The sequence below is a fragment of the Thalassophryne amazonica genome, chromosome 17 (assembly GCF_902500255.1).
Source record: "Thalassophryne amazonica chromosome 17, fThaAma1.1, whole genome shotgun sequence".
NCBI classification, from domain to species: Eukaryota; Metazoa; Chordata; class Actinopteri; order Batrachoidiformes; family Batrachoididae; genus Thalassophryne; species Thalassophryne amazonica.
The window spans coordinates 23,886,709-23,901,196 of record NC_047119.1 but is presented as its reverse complement, the minus strand read 5'-3'; the positions used below and the strand labels follow the sequence as shown (position 1 = coordinate 23,901,196).

Sequence of the window (14,488 nt, the reverse complement as noted above, 5' to 3'; positions counted from 1 at the left end):
TTAGACAAGTTATTTAAAATTATTGTCATGTCTGAAGTTTATAAAGTGAAAATATCAGATATATGTTTTCGTTTTAAAGTAATGTGCTAATTTTTAAGGTTTTGTGAGCACATGCTGTGCCAGGCAGCAATGCATTATGGGTAGCATAAGGTAATCTCAGACATTCACGACAGGACAAATGCATTTCAGACACTCTGTTCAGGGTCCACAGATAACAGCATTATACTCTAGTACCTAAAACTCTCGTGAATATGTTCTCTGGGTTTATAGGCGTTAGTGTATTTGCGTTTGTTAAATTCCACGCATTTTAAATGTAGCAGACACGGATTATCTGGAATTTTGTTTGACATTTTTTCAAGGCCGCTACTGCCATCTCCTGGCCAGGAGTGTTCATGGCAGTATTAAACGTCTGGGTACATGGCTGCTCTCAAAGTGTTGGTATTGTCCATTGTCCAGGCGCTTTTTTTGTGCATATATTTGTTAACTTTGTATTCTAAAACTACGGTTAGAAGTAATTCCGACTCCTTATCGGTCCACACGAACGAGGTTGGCGCCATGTTTTTAGTTTTTGTGGAAGTGACGACAAGAGAATAAGGCTCCTGATTGGATAGAATTTTAATCAGTACCGCCACCCAAAGGTTTGGCAGACTAATTACAACACATTTATACAGTTCGATGTGGATGGATTTTTTTTTTTTTAAACGACGTAGTGTGGATGAAGTTTTTTCCCCAAACTGAAAGGGTAAGATATTCGGTTTTACAAATACCCAACAACGTGTGTACATGGCCTTATGTCTGTGAAAGGCACTATATAAATACATTTACTTACTTACTTACTATTATTGAGTGCACGTTTTACAACATCATAAAAGTTTTAAAACATGCAATTGCGATGACACTTCCAGGGCTCCGTAAAAATGCCTGTTTTTACAAATAAAAATGGAATATTTTACAAAAGCACATTTATCTTTAAACCAACACACGACACACGTTACATCAACGTGTTGGTTTACATAATGGATTACTGAACCAATCACTGTTTAGCACTTTTACTAAGAATGCTTTGCGGTCTGTGTTTGTTACAAAACCTCAGAATTAGTGCCTTATTCAACATTAAAAGATATGTTATATTTTAACTTTGTACAAATTACAGAATTGACATTAATGTAGTTATTCCATCAGTATTTTAAAAAAACCATAAGTTAGTATGACTTTTATTTTTCAAGACCTCTGCTTGATCGGAGTGTTGAAATTGATAGGGAGGTGGCCTTATGGCTGTTCTTGGTGCGCCTATGTGGTGGGAGTGCTGTTGTAAATAAGAGCTTTCAGCAGGAGCAGAATGTTAAAAGAAAAATGATTATGATTAATAAAGAGCTGATTTTGTGAGTGCCCTCAGGATTTGTCTGTGTTGCTTCCTGCAGGGGGCAGCATGGTCAAACATTCTTGCTTATTCTTTAAGTCTTTTACTGCTTTTGATGCTTTCAAAAGCGATCGTGTTAAAAATCAATTACAGCTCTTTAGTAACTGGAAATGTCCCATATACAACACCGGAATTTATCGGTTATCGATTATCTGTAACTTCCGATACATTTTTGAGTGGTTTATCGGTTTATCTTTATCAAAGAAAACTTTTCAGTTATCTTATTATCTGTTATCGAAGTTAATTTTTTGGTTATCTGTGCCCACCACTGAAGGAAGGACAGTGATATATAAATTCATCATATGGTTGTTGTAGCATTATATTTTTGATACATTCAGGTCTTCATTTCTTGGTTGGAATTGATTAAAATGTAAAAAAAAAAAAGTCACATATATATATATATATATATATATATATATATATATATATATATATATATATATATATATATATATATATATATATATATATATATATATATATATATATATATAAGGTCTATTAGAAAAGTATCCAACCTTATTATTTTTTTTCAAAAACCATATGGATTTGAATCACGTGTGATTACATCAGACATGCTTGAACCCTCGTGGGCATGCAAGAGTTTTTTCACGCCTGTCGGTTACGTCATTTGCCTGTGGGCAGTCTTTGAGTGAGGAGTCGCCCACCCTCTCGTCGATTTTTTTCATTGTGTAGGAATGGCTCAGAGACTGCTGCTTTGTTTGATCAAAAATTTTTCAAAACTGTAAAGCATAACTGAGTGGACACCATTCAATAAATTCAGCTGGTTTTCGGTAAAAATTTTAACGGCTGATGAGAGATTTTGGTCTGGTAGTGTCGCCGTAAGGACGGCCCACGGCGCCTGACGGTGAGGCGGCAGCGTCTCGCCGTTTCAAGTTGAAAACTTCCACATTTCAGGCTCTGTTGACCCAGGAAGTCGTCAGAGAACAGAGAACTTTCAGAAGAAATCGGCATGAGGAGTTTATTCGGACATTCCATTGTTAACGGACATTTTGTAATGAAAGAACGTGCGGGCAGAGTCGCATGTCGGGCCGGACCCGACCGCGGGGGGTCGCGACAGGAATAAAACCTCTGTTGGAAACCTTAACGGGCAAGTTGGAACATGCCCAAGCTGTTAAACAATTTCTCAGTTACTCACTTGTTGAAAGCCATCAAAAGCCGCCTGAATTTTACAAATGGTTTTCAACACGGAGGTGTTTTTCCTGTCGCGGCGCACACAGATTCGCCGAGTCGTCACGGAAACGACTCGGCAAATTTGCGCGCACGTCTTTCATTAAAAAATGTCCTTAAACAGTGGAATGTCCGCATAAAGTCCTCATGCCGGCCTCTTCTGAATCTTCTCTGTTCTTTCATGACGTCCTGGGTGAATTAAGCCTTAAATTAGGATGTTTTCAGGTTGGAACAGGCCGACGACGACGGCGCCTGGAAGTGCTGCACGACGTCCCGCTCCGTGGGAAGTCCTTACAGTGACAGAAACACCCCATAATCTCTCATCAGCCGTTAAACTTTTCACCGAAAACCAGTTTAATTTCTCGAATAGTGTCCACTCGGATATTCCTCACAGGTCCAGAAAAAATTTTGAGAAAGCAACGTGCGCCGTTTCGAGCAGCGTGTGAAACAAAGGAATTCATCCGAGAGGGCGGGACCACATCTCACTCAAGGCCTGCCCACAGGGAAATGACGTCACCGACACGTGTGAAAAAACTCACGCATGCGCACGAGGGCTCAAGCATGATTGGTGTAATCGCACGTCATTCAAATCCATATAGTTAAAAAAAATAAAAGGGTCAGTTTATTATCTAATAGACCTCGTATATACGAGGGCTGTCAATAAAGTAACGGTCCTTTTTATTTTTTTCAAAAACTATATGGATTTCATTCATATGTTTTTACGTCAGACATGCTTGAACCCTCGTGCGCATGCGTGAGTTTTTCCACGCCTGTCGGTGACGTCATTTCCCTGTGGGCAGGCCTTGAGTGAGATGTGGTCCCGCCCTCTCGGATGAATTCCTTTGTTTAACACGCTGCTCGAAACGGCGCACGTTGCTTTCTCAAAATTTTTTCTGGACCTGTGAGGAATATCCGAGTGGACACTATTCGAGAAATTAAACTGGTTTTCGGTGAAAAGTTTAACGGCTGATGAGAGATTATGGGGTGTTTCTGTCACTGTAAGGACTTCCCACGGAGCGGGACGTCGTGCAGCACGTCGGGACGCAGCCGGTGCGGTGCAGCGGCACAGGAAAAACACCTCCGTGTTGATAACCATTTGTAAAATCCAGGCGGCTTTTGATGGCTTTCAGTGGAGTGAGTATATGAGAAATTGTTTAACAGGCAGGACATGTTCCAACTTGTCCTTAAGGCTTTCAACAGAGGTGTTTTTCCTGTGGCGGAGCGTCGCGGCGGCTGCGTCCCGACGCGCGGACCCGTCCGCACGTCTTTCATTAAAAAAATCTCCTTTAACAGTGGAATATCCGGATAAAATGCTGAAACCGACTTCTTCTGAAACTTCTCTGTTCTCTCACGAAGTCCTGGATCAATAGAGCCTGAAATGTGAAGGTTTTCAGCTTGAACAGGCTGATGACGCCGCCTGAGAGCGCTGCACGACGTCTCGCACCGTGAAAAGTCCTTAAAGCGACAGTATCACCTCAAAATCTCTCATCAGCTGTTAAAATTTTCACTGAAAACCAGCTTAATTTTTCGAACCGTGTCCACTTCGATGTGTCTCACAGGTTTAGAAAAAATTTTGATCAAACAACGCGCCAGTCTCTCAGCAACTTCTCAGACAAAGGAATTCCGACGAGGGGCTGGACGACTCCTCCCACAAGGAGTGCTCACAGGCGAATGACGTCACCGACAGGCGTGGAAAAACTCACGCATGCGCACGAGGGTTCAAGCATGTCTGACGTAAAAACATATGAATGAAATCCATATAGTTTTTGAAAAAAATAAAAAGGACCGTTACTTTATTGACAGCCCTCGTATATATATATATATATATGTATGACTGTAGGTGTAAATGTGTTAGTCTTTCTATATGTGGCCCTGTGATAGACTGGCAACCTGTCCAGGGTGTACTCTCAGGGCTACTGTGTCTACTCAGGGTGTACCCTAGCACTGCTGGGGTAGGCTCCAGCTCCCCGGTGACCCTTAATTGGAGTAAGTGGGCAAGCTGGTACATACAATGAATGAATGAATAATAATGTATTTTTAAGAATTAAAACATCTTTTAATGACTTTTACTCTGAGTGTCCCAGTTCTTGTTGAGTTTTAGTTCTCAGTCAGGGGGGCCTTTGAGGTGGCCCTTGACTTGGCCTGACTTCTAATCATATTTAACTGTTGTCCACCTGCAACCTCAAGATGCTTGTATCATTAAAAAAATGAAAAGTAAACAGAAACAAAAATAAAAGGGTAAAATGCGGAATATGAAAGTTTGGTTCCCCTGTAGTGATTCACAGGGTTGCACTGAAAAGGATTAACAACCATCAGTACAAGCTGCAAATTGTCTTTTGCGTTCACATTTAGAACAAGATCTTTGCTGCTGTTGCCTCTCAGAGGCTGTCACTTGATTTACACTGGGAACTAAAAAGGAGATGGTGATGATTGTCCACTATGTAAAAGGACCTTTATGGACGTTGAGCTATACCCCGACAAAATACACCGCCACTGATGAAAGTATTGTTGACCTTATCCTGGCAAAACCTCCACTGAATAGACAGTTTTCAAACTACCGATTAACCTCAATTTAATTAACGGTCTTAGTGACACATTACAGTTAATTGAAGAGTGATTTAGTTGTTTTTAGCACTTGAACAACTAAAAGAGCTTCACATAAAGCCTGATAGCTTAATAAACTTCAATGTTTTGGCTACCAGAGCCAGATGTAAATCTGTCACAAAGACACACAAATGAAGACACCTGGTGGAATGTCTGATTGTGTGGGCAGTAAATTCTGTTGCAGCTGACAAATTTATATTCCCCAACTTTTGAGCAAGGGCATTCAGATTCTTGTTTGAAACGCTGTCCAAACTTACAGCATTGTGCTCAAGAACATAACCGAACTTGATTTGTCGTTTCATTGTTTGCACCCACACTTAAGGCTAAATCGATCATGGCTGTACCCGACATGTGAAACAGTGGTTGAGTCTAAAGAGGTTGAAACGTGCTGTTTAAAAAGTTGACTGGATTTGTTGACTGGATTTTTTTTTTTAACACAATATTATCAGGTCCGCTGTATTTTATTACCACTAAAAAAAAAATGGCCAGAACATTTCAGGTTGAAGATTCAGAGCTAAACTCATAAAATATTTCATGAAAAAAAAAGAATTACAAAATACTGAACAAATATGTACCGTATTTTTTGGACTATAAGTTGCACTTTTTTACGTGTTTTGGTGGGGGGTGCGAACTATACTCCAGAGCGACTTATAAATGAAAAATATACTGGTAGATTTTCAATTAATTTACCGTAATAAAACAATTTTACATGACAGTCGCTCTATGTTTTAAAATGGCCACCAGAAACGGAAATGCAATGCATCATGGGCACTGTAGTATGGCGGCCTCCCTATAGGTCATGCTGGTCGCGATAACCAATCAGAGAACAGAACATTCGATGCGTATTCCTCACCTCACCCAGACAATGATTGTGAAACAGCGTGTGAAACAGCGTGTGAAGCAGACGAACACGGTGCTTGCTGTTATTCCAGGAGGGCTAACAAAACAGCTTCAACCCTTGGATATCACTGTGAGCAGAGTGTTTAAGTTGATGCTGAGAGCTGCGTGGGAGCACTGGGTGAGCGACGGCGGAGGATTAGCATCTGCACTTGGAAGGAACTGGCGTCAACACCACGGGGAGGTCATGAGCTGCGCAGGTAGGTGCTGCACGAACATCGGCAGCTGACACTGGTGTGTACTATGGTCCACAGCGGGTAATATGTTAGAAAAGAACCGTTCAGCAATGGTGTGGGTTATGGTAAAATGCAGCTCATGAGAGGGCACTCAAGACTTGTGTGACTGTTCCTGCGACTTCTGACTACCATAGAAAAATAAAAATTTCAACATTACTGATAACTTAACAAGACAACAGAGAAGGCCTGAAAAAATGCCACCAAAAAGAAAATCATCCTCTGCAGATTACAAGTTACGACTAGTGAAATATGCATCCGAAAATGGTAGCCGTCACAATATTATCTGAACTTTTCATGTTAACATACCTGTACGTCCATGCGACTTATAGTCCAGTGCGACTTATTTATGGTTTATTTTTCTTTATAATGGATAAAGTGGCTGATGCGACTTATACTCCAGTGCGACTTATAGTCCGGAAAATACGGTAAATGTATACAAGACTAGTCCCCATCCCCACCATTAGATAATACTGAATATAACTTTTACTTTTGATTCTATTGAACAATTTCTGTTCTGAAAAGCTTGCTCAAATGATGAGAAGCTTCACAACAATAATTAGGAATGTTGAGCAGTACAATGACGCTCTTTGGCTGGGATGTGTGATTAGCGGTTGCAGGGCGTGGCAGACAGTAAACCAGATGTTACATTGTTTTCAGTTAGAGGATGACAGAAAACAACATCTCACTGTGGCTGCATCAGTATCGAAATAAAAAAAATTTGAGGTTTTCCACTTGCTGCAGTTGGAAGAACAAAGTGGATGTTGATTTATGGTAAATGGACTGAATTTATGAGTGATTCTTTAACTACGGGCACTATTGGCCTTGTAAATGTAATTTCCACCACACTATTGCCTTACAATATAAAGCGCCTTTGGGCAACTGTTTGTTGTGATTTGGCGCTATATACATGTGCTCTGATGTCACTGTTTATCTCCATAGAAACTACCCAAACAATCTTTCATACAAACTGTTTAGGGACATTACAGTGTTGTGGTGGAAATTACGGCAATAGTGTGGGACAACTACATTTTGTTTAAAAAAATCACAACAGTTGTATGACATTGAATACCCCAATTATGTTTTGATTATTTTACTGATTTTTTTTCAGAGATATTTTAAAACATTAGAAAAAAACCTTTCTTTACCATTCATTTTTATCATTGAAGATCAAAAGTCTGGGTGTGGGACAAGCACAAAACGGCAATATTTGCATATAATGATGCTGAAAAAAGGTGAAAAAGTCATCATAGACTACTAGAACAAATTTCTTAACACACTTTCATTGTAAAGATAACTATAAAAGTGTGAAATTTCCCCTTTTTTCTGTTTTTCATACAATATGATCAAAGGACATAATAAGTGCCCGTAGTCTAAGAATCACCCTTATATAGCACATCTCGCTGTGGCTGCACCGGTATCGAAATTAAAAAAAATTGAGTGTACACAGGTGCCGTTCCTAATATACACAGGTGTAGTCCCTAGTGTACACAGGTGCCGTTCATAGTGTACACAGGTGTAGTCCCTAGTGTACACAGGTGCCGTTCATAGTGTACACAGGTGTAGTCCCTAGTGCACACAGGTGCCGTTCCTAGTGCACGCAGGTGTAGTCCCTAGTGCACACAGGTGTAGTCCCTAGTGCACACAGGTGTAGTCCCTAGGGTACACAGGTGTCGTTCCTAGTGCACACAGGTGTAGTCCCTAGTGCACACAGGTGTAGTCCCTAGGGTACACAGGTGTCGTTCCTAGTGCACACAGGTGTAGTCCCTAGTGTACACAGGTGTAGTCCCTAGTGCACACAGGTGTAGTCCCTAGTGTACACAGGTGTAGTCCCTAGTGTACACAGGTGTCGCTCCTAGTGTACACAGGTGTCGTTCCTCGTGTACACAGGTGTAGTTGCTAGTGTACAACCAACACAGTGGATTTTCACACCTAGTGCCCACGTTGCCGATTTTCGAAACAGAAGCGCACCAGGTTCCCAACACATTCTATTTCTTAAAGGTGATGTCAGATAGTTTATGTCCTGTTTTGGCAAAAACGCCCATGACTAATTATAAGCATTAAAAGTATAATGTTGCATTCTACATCCTATTTTGTGCTGGTGAAACAACAAAAGTGAGTTGGATACACCCCAACTGCACATGTGCTACACAGCTAAAACCAGCTATACACTACCTAATGACGTCGTGAGAGAACAGAGAACTTTCAGAAGAGGTCAGGATCAGCAGTTTATGCGGACATTCCACTGTTAAAGGAGATTTTGTAATGAAAGAAAGTGCGGACGGGTCCGCGCATCAGCAGGCAGCCGCGCCGCGTGCTGCCACAAGAATAACACCTCCGTTGGAAGCCTTAAGGACAAGTTGGAACATGTCCAGCTGTTAAACAATTTCTCAGATACTCACTCAACTGAAAGCCATCAAAAGCTGCCTGGTTTTTACAAATGGTTATCAACACAGAGGTGTTTTTCCTGTGCCGCCGCGCCGCGCCGGCTACGTCCCGACATGCGGACCCATCCGCACATCTTTCATTAATAAAATCTCCTTTGTCTCACAATGTCCAAACGGGTGTTGGGCCAAGAAGTATGAATGGTATACTCCCGTTTTTTTTTTATTCCAGAGCATGGTCTTTCAGTTTGAGAACATGTTTTCTTACATTTTTTTATTCTCTCAGACACAGAACGTTTCTCTAATTCAGATCTTTGTCATCTTGTGCAGCAGCTGGTGTCTGGTTTAATGGTGCGTTACCACCACTTTCTGCTCCGGAGTGCGAATCATAGTACCTTATTCAATATACAGTAGCAACTTGTAATGCATGTAGATGGCTACATTTTGTAGGCATAGATGAGAATGCAGTATTTTTCCTCACACTCAAGTTGCTTCAAAATGTCATAAGACCTCCCAAATAGAGGTGGGCGGCTCGATCCTAATATCGATACCAACGCCGGTATTGATACTGAACGATCCTCATGTAAAAAGGTCGATACTCAAGCTTTTTTTTCTCCCGCACGCACTGACTGCTGTGCACACAGATTCATCAAAGTCTACTCTCTGTCTGTAAGAGCAGCGCTGTGCTGTGTCACACAACACAGAGCAGTGCACCCTCCCCCCTCTGATCTTTTGTTGTTGCGCCATCACATGGCTCAGCGGCGCCAGCCAATTTTGTTGTGGTGTGTTAATTTTGTAGTATTGTGGTTTGTCAGCCCTCTACCTCAGGAGATTTTAAGTTGTGTTGAGTGATATTTTTTTAAACAAAAATGTTTATTGTTATAATAAAGTATTTTGTTGTCACGTACGTTTGGCGAAATTCTATCCTAGGTCTTTTGGATCCTTTGGATCTATGAAGCTTAAATATGAAAAAGTATCGGTATCGATATCCGTGATACTGGGCCTGTATTTACTTGGTATCGGATCAATACCAAAATTCCCAGTATCGCCCACCTCTACTCCCAAACTAGTTAAAAAAAGAAAGTCAATTTATAATCCAGAAAATGCAGTTATCAGTTTCAACAAATTCAGAGCTAAATTAACTTACCGGATGTTACAATGTGGACACAAGCCACCGCACTCCACCTTTGCTGCATGAAGCAGATTATGGTCGAGACAAGTACCATAATGTGTTTTTTTATTTCTTCTGCAATACAGTTCTGCATTCTATTGAAACATTTATGATCAGGCGGTATCTCATTATGTAATCATGTTGTGTATGGCCTGTTTTAGACAATATGCCCTAAAAAATAGAACCCAAAAATGCTGTTTTGTTATGCCCGGTAGGACTGTTTTTCTATCCGATAACATATGAGTGCAGCATTCAGGTCATCACCTGACAGTTTAATGATTCCAACTCACCCATCCTGCATATTTACTGAACATGTCAGTCACTGACATTTGGCCCACAGCTGCAAAACAGCTGCCAAATTCATACCACCTTAGAGAAAGAGTGAAACAACATTCGACAAGACAACATCAATTGCCTAAGGAAGATGTGCTGCGCTTTTCACTACAAACTAAATAGTAACTCGTGAATATCCAATACTTGTACCCGCTCCAAAGTCTTTAGGTGTCCGTCCAACTGCAATTTTTATGCTGTTGAGTAAAATCAAATGTGCAAATATTCATTGATTTTCATTTGTCCAAAGCAATTTCAAAGCATGTCACAAAATCACACATGCTGTGTTTATATCCTATTTTGTGTTCGGAATACATTTTGCATTTTACAGGATCCACTGAAAGTAATGAGAAGGAGCGATGGAACATCTTCAGGAAAAACTGCACATTTCAGCATGGATTATCCAAATGAAGTGTAACCATCCATACATAGGTAGTGTTTCCTATTTCTGTTTGATGACTGAGATTGTAAAAGAAAGCAACGGTTCAGTTGTTTCCATGAACATGCTAATGTTAAAGCTGAAGCACATATGTGAAAAGAATTACTTTTTTATGTGGGCATGACATTTTATAGATTAAGCACTGCCAGAAAAAGGGATTATAAGCTTTAACACAGGCTTTTTTATTTTTAATTTTAATTTTTTTTAGTTTTTTTTTTTTTTTTTACATAGAAATTCAATGGCTTTACAAGACTGTTCTTAACCAGCGTGTGATGCCTGCTTTATTTTTTTTATTGTTATTATTTTTTTATAATCAGCTGTGCTCTTATCTGGAATGAACAGAAAGTAAAAACACACAAATGGAACCTTTTTTCATGTTATGAAGTAAGTATCACATGAACAGGATTCGGACCATTAGGGTCTCAGCGTATACCTCGGGGAGCGTATGGCTTTAAGTTATCTCGTAAATGTGCCAGAATGAAGAAATGTTTACATTTTGCTCTCGATTCCCGCACAAATCAGCAGTCACAAAGTGTACATTTTGCAAAGCTGTACAAAATAGCATTTGATTGTTTAAATCTTCAGACCACAATACTGCACTCACGCACCAGGAGGTACTGCCTTATGAGGGGAAAAACAAAAACAAAATAAAAACAAATGAACAAACACACAGCTTGAATTTCAAACACGGGAAGAAGCGCCCAAATGCAAGAGTCAGCTTAGAGTGGGAGTCGATCTCAAAAATGACACATTCAACGAACGAACAGCGTTAAGCGTCAAGCCAAAGTAAGCTATACACACGCACACACACACGCTCGCCTGCACGTGTTCACACATACATATATGTATATATAAACAGCTGGGGATTTTTATTTATTTTTTTGTCATTTGACATGATGAGCCGTTCCGTCTTGCTGTGTGCCTAACGCGTCAGAAGAATGACAGATCGCCTCATCTCGCGCAAGCGAGGAGCGACACTGATCGACTGTGGATTCAAAATGTATTACAGTCCAAAAGTAATGTCTTGACTATTTACTTGCTATTTATTCCTTACAATGTATAAACATTTGAATATTAAACTGCTCATTATGTCGGAAATATTTTGCACATTAGTCGAAATAAAAACATATCTGCTCTGCCTTTGTGTCACTTCATTACTCCTTTAAAAATGTTGTTTTTTGTGTTTTTAGTAAAGAATGGCAGTTTCAGATATAACCTTTGCTCTCTCAGAGTAAAATCAAGGCCTCTTTTTTTAAAACCAGTACATATATTTAATATATTTGTTTTTTTCTCTCTCTCTCTCTCTCTCTCTCTCTTTTTAAAAGTTCATTGAGGGAATGACAGACATGCTGGGACAAATATGATACAGTCCATATAGTGGTTCCGTTAATCTTCTTTATCTGCCTAAAATACTTGTCAACACTGCCTTTCTCCCTGTTTATCTTTAAGAATTATGCTTACAAAGTTAATATTACATCAAAAGGCAGAAAAGGTCCAAAACAATAAAAAAAAGAGGAAAACAAAATAAACATTAATGTTCCTTAGTAGTTCATTTGTTGGGTAATTTAAGTTTAGACTTCTGTTGTTTTGAATTGTTGCTACAGTTCAACAGAGTTTAGCAGTCAGGTGATCTGATTGTTTTAGTATCTCTGTGCTGTACATGTCCAAAGCGTGATTTACGCGAATCATCTCGCTGTTGTTGAGCTTGAGCCTATGCTTTAGCATACAAGAGAAGAGGTCCAGCTGGGGTTTGCCGGGCGCAGACGGCGGGGCAAGGCGGTTAATCCGATCCCGAATGTCCAGCAACAGCAGCATGACGGATGATGATGAGTAGAACTGAGTTCCTTGTGTGTACGATTGGTTAACCTGCTGCACGGCACTGCGGAGCAGGTCGGCATTAAATCGCAGACTGTAGCCAAACACTTGGATGTCGGATATTTTTATATAAATTTGTCGCTTGTTGGGGTCTGCAAGATCCACTGGACCTGTGTCGTTACGCAGGCCAGTTGGTATCTTAGCACGGCTCCGCAAGTAGATGTGCACCGTCTCGAAGAAGGTCTTCCACCGGTTGCCTAGTAGAAGAGTCCAGTTGAAACACTGGGAGTTCTGCAGTCGGATTTTCTCCCAGCGTGGGTAACCATGTTCGCCAAAGGGCATGCTCCAGCCTTCTGAGTGGCTACCACTAAATGGGTTCACATACACAAAGAACATGGGATCAATGCTGCTATTTCGCATCTGGCAGATCTTCATTGATAGACCAATGATCATATGGAGGTAGTCCATACGGTTTTTGTTACTCTTGAGAGTGAGAGACATGCGCTTCCTCCATCTTGGATCAAAGAAAGTTTCCAGGCGAATCTCATTACTGATGAAAGTCGTGTGAATGTACAGTCGCGAGTCCATTTTCTGCAAAAGGTACTTGAGTTCCAGGTCTTGAAAATCCAGATCTGTTTCAAAGCTGATGAACTGCTCGCTGCGTTCTGAGTCCACGTTCTGAGGCTCACAGCGACCACGATACAACTTGTAACCCTTGTTGCAGGAGCCACACTGAGAAATGTTGGCCAGGCTGCACATGGCACAGCTGTTGTTGCCACCAATAATGCAAGGGATTGGTCGTTGGCACAGAGTGACACCAGTATGGCACACACATGTCCTCTGGCTTTCCAGGAAGGTCCCCCAGAACCCATTCTCATTGCAGTAAAGGAAAGACTGAACCCTGTTGAGCCACTGCATCACCGACCTATAGCATTGGCAAAGAGAAACAGAGAAAGGGAGGGAGGAACAAAAGAATGAGACAACCAATGCCTTAACAACAATTATCATGTTCAAGGAGTTTTACAAATCTGCTGTCAAAACAGTGGCTGTGAAATTAGCATGCTGATGAAACACAACTTTATCTGGCTTGCCTCCTAACAGGCTGGCTTATAAAGTGCAGACTTGGCAACTGGCTGGTGTATGAAGGGCAAACTTATCAACCTGCCCAAAAATGAAAGTAAGGAGTGCCCTCACCCAGAACTGTAACTATCGCTGCTTCTGCTTCACACTGTTTCCCCTGATGGCGTACGATCAAACACGTTTCAAGCAATATTCATTCAGAATACTCCGTTTAAGGTTGTTCAAATATGACTGAAGCTGTTAAGGCTAGAGCACGACCAATATGGATTTTTTGAGGCAGATGTGATAAATCAGCCGATATTTTTTTTTTAAATGAATAAAATGCTCTTTTTTGGACCATTAACAAAAAAGGTATGCGCTAAAAGCTGAAGCTTTGTCCTCATATTGATTAACTTTATAACAGAGAAGACTTTTCAAGTTCAAAAAATGCAAAAAATGCAATTGGAGCAGTTAGGGGGCTATTCAAACGGGCCAGCGAGTAAGATATCACTCCTGAAAACAATCTTTGCCATATCACGTGAGGTAAATCTGCCCTACGATTGGATTTTGGAAAACCGTGTGACGGACAACCAATTACGATTGGACACTCACATTGTGCATGTCATCACACATCTTCTATGAGGAGTACCAAGATGGCCGACGGTGGATCGAAAGTCCGCAGAGTTAACTTTTCAGCAAAAAAAACAAAAAACAAAAAAGGAAGTTTCTATTTCATATCATTAAATAGTTATTTACAATTTAGTAAATCTTCGTCCCAGCCGTTGTATATGACGACGTCGGCCCCAGAGGGTTAATCGCGAACGGCAGTAATTCCCAGAACCCTTCCGGATGACCAGTGAATCTGAATGTTTCAACCTCTTAGCAGTAAACGAAAGTTTTTCATGCTAGAAATAAGGTCTACACAACGTGGGCTTAATAAAAAGC

The 14,488-nt window shown here is 40.7% G+C and overlaps 1 protein-coding gene across 1 annotated transcript in view; it reads right to left on the bottom strand.

Moving 5' to 3' along the window:
* Window positions 1–10,873: 10,873 nt before the first annotated feature.
* Window positions 10,874–14,488, bottom strand: part of brinp1 (bone morphogenetic protein/retinoic acid inducible neural-specific 1) — a 424,567-nt gene continuing 420,952 nt past the window's right edge. The window contains exon 8 of the mRNA XM_034193082.1: window positions 10,874–13,409. Coding sequence (XP_034048973.1) covers window positions 12,275–13,409 — 1,135 coding nt within the window. The 3' untranslated portion in view covers window positions 10,874–12,274. The remainder of the gene's footprint in view (window positions 13,410–14,488) is intronic.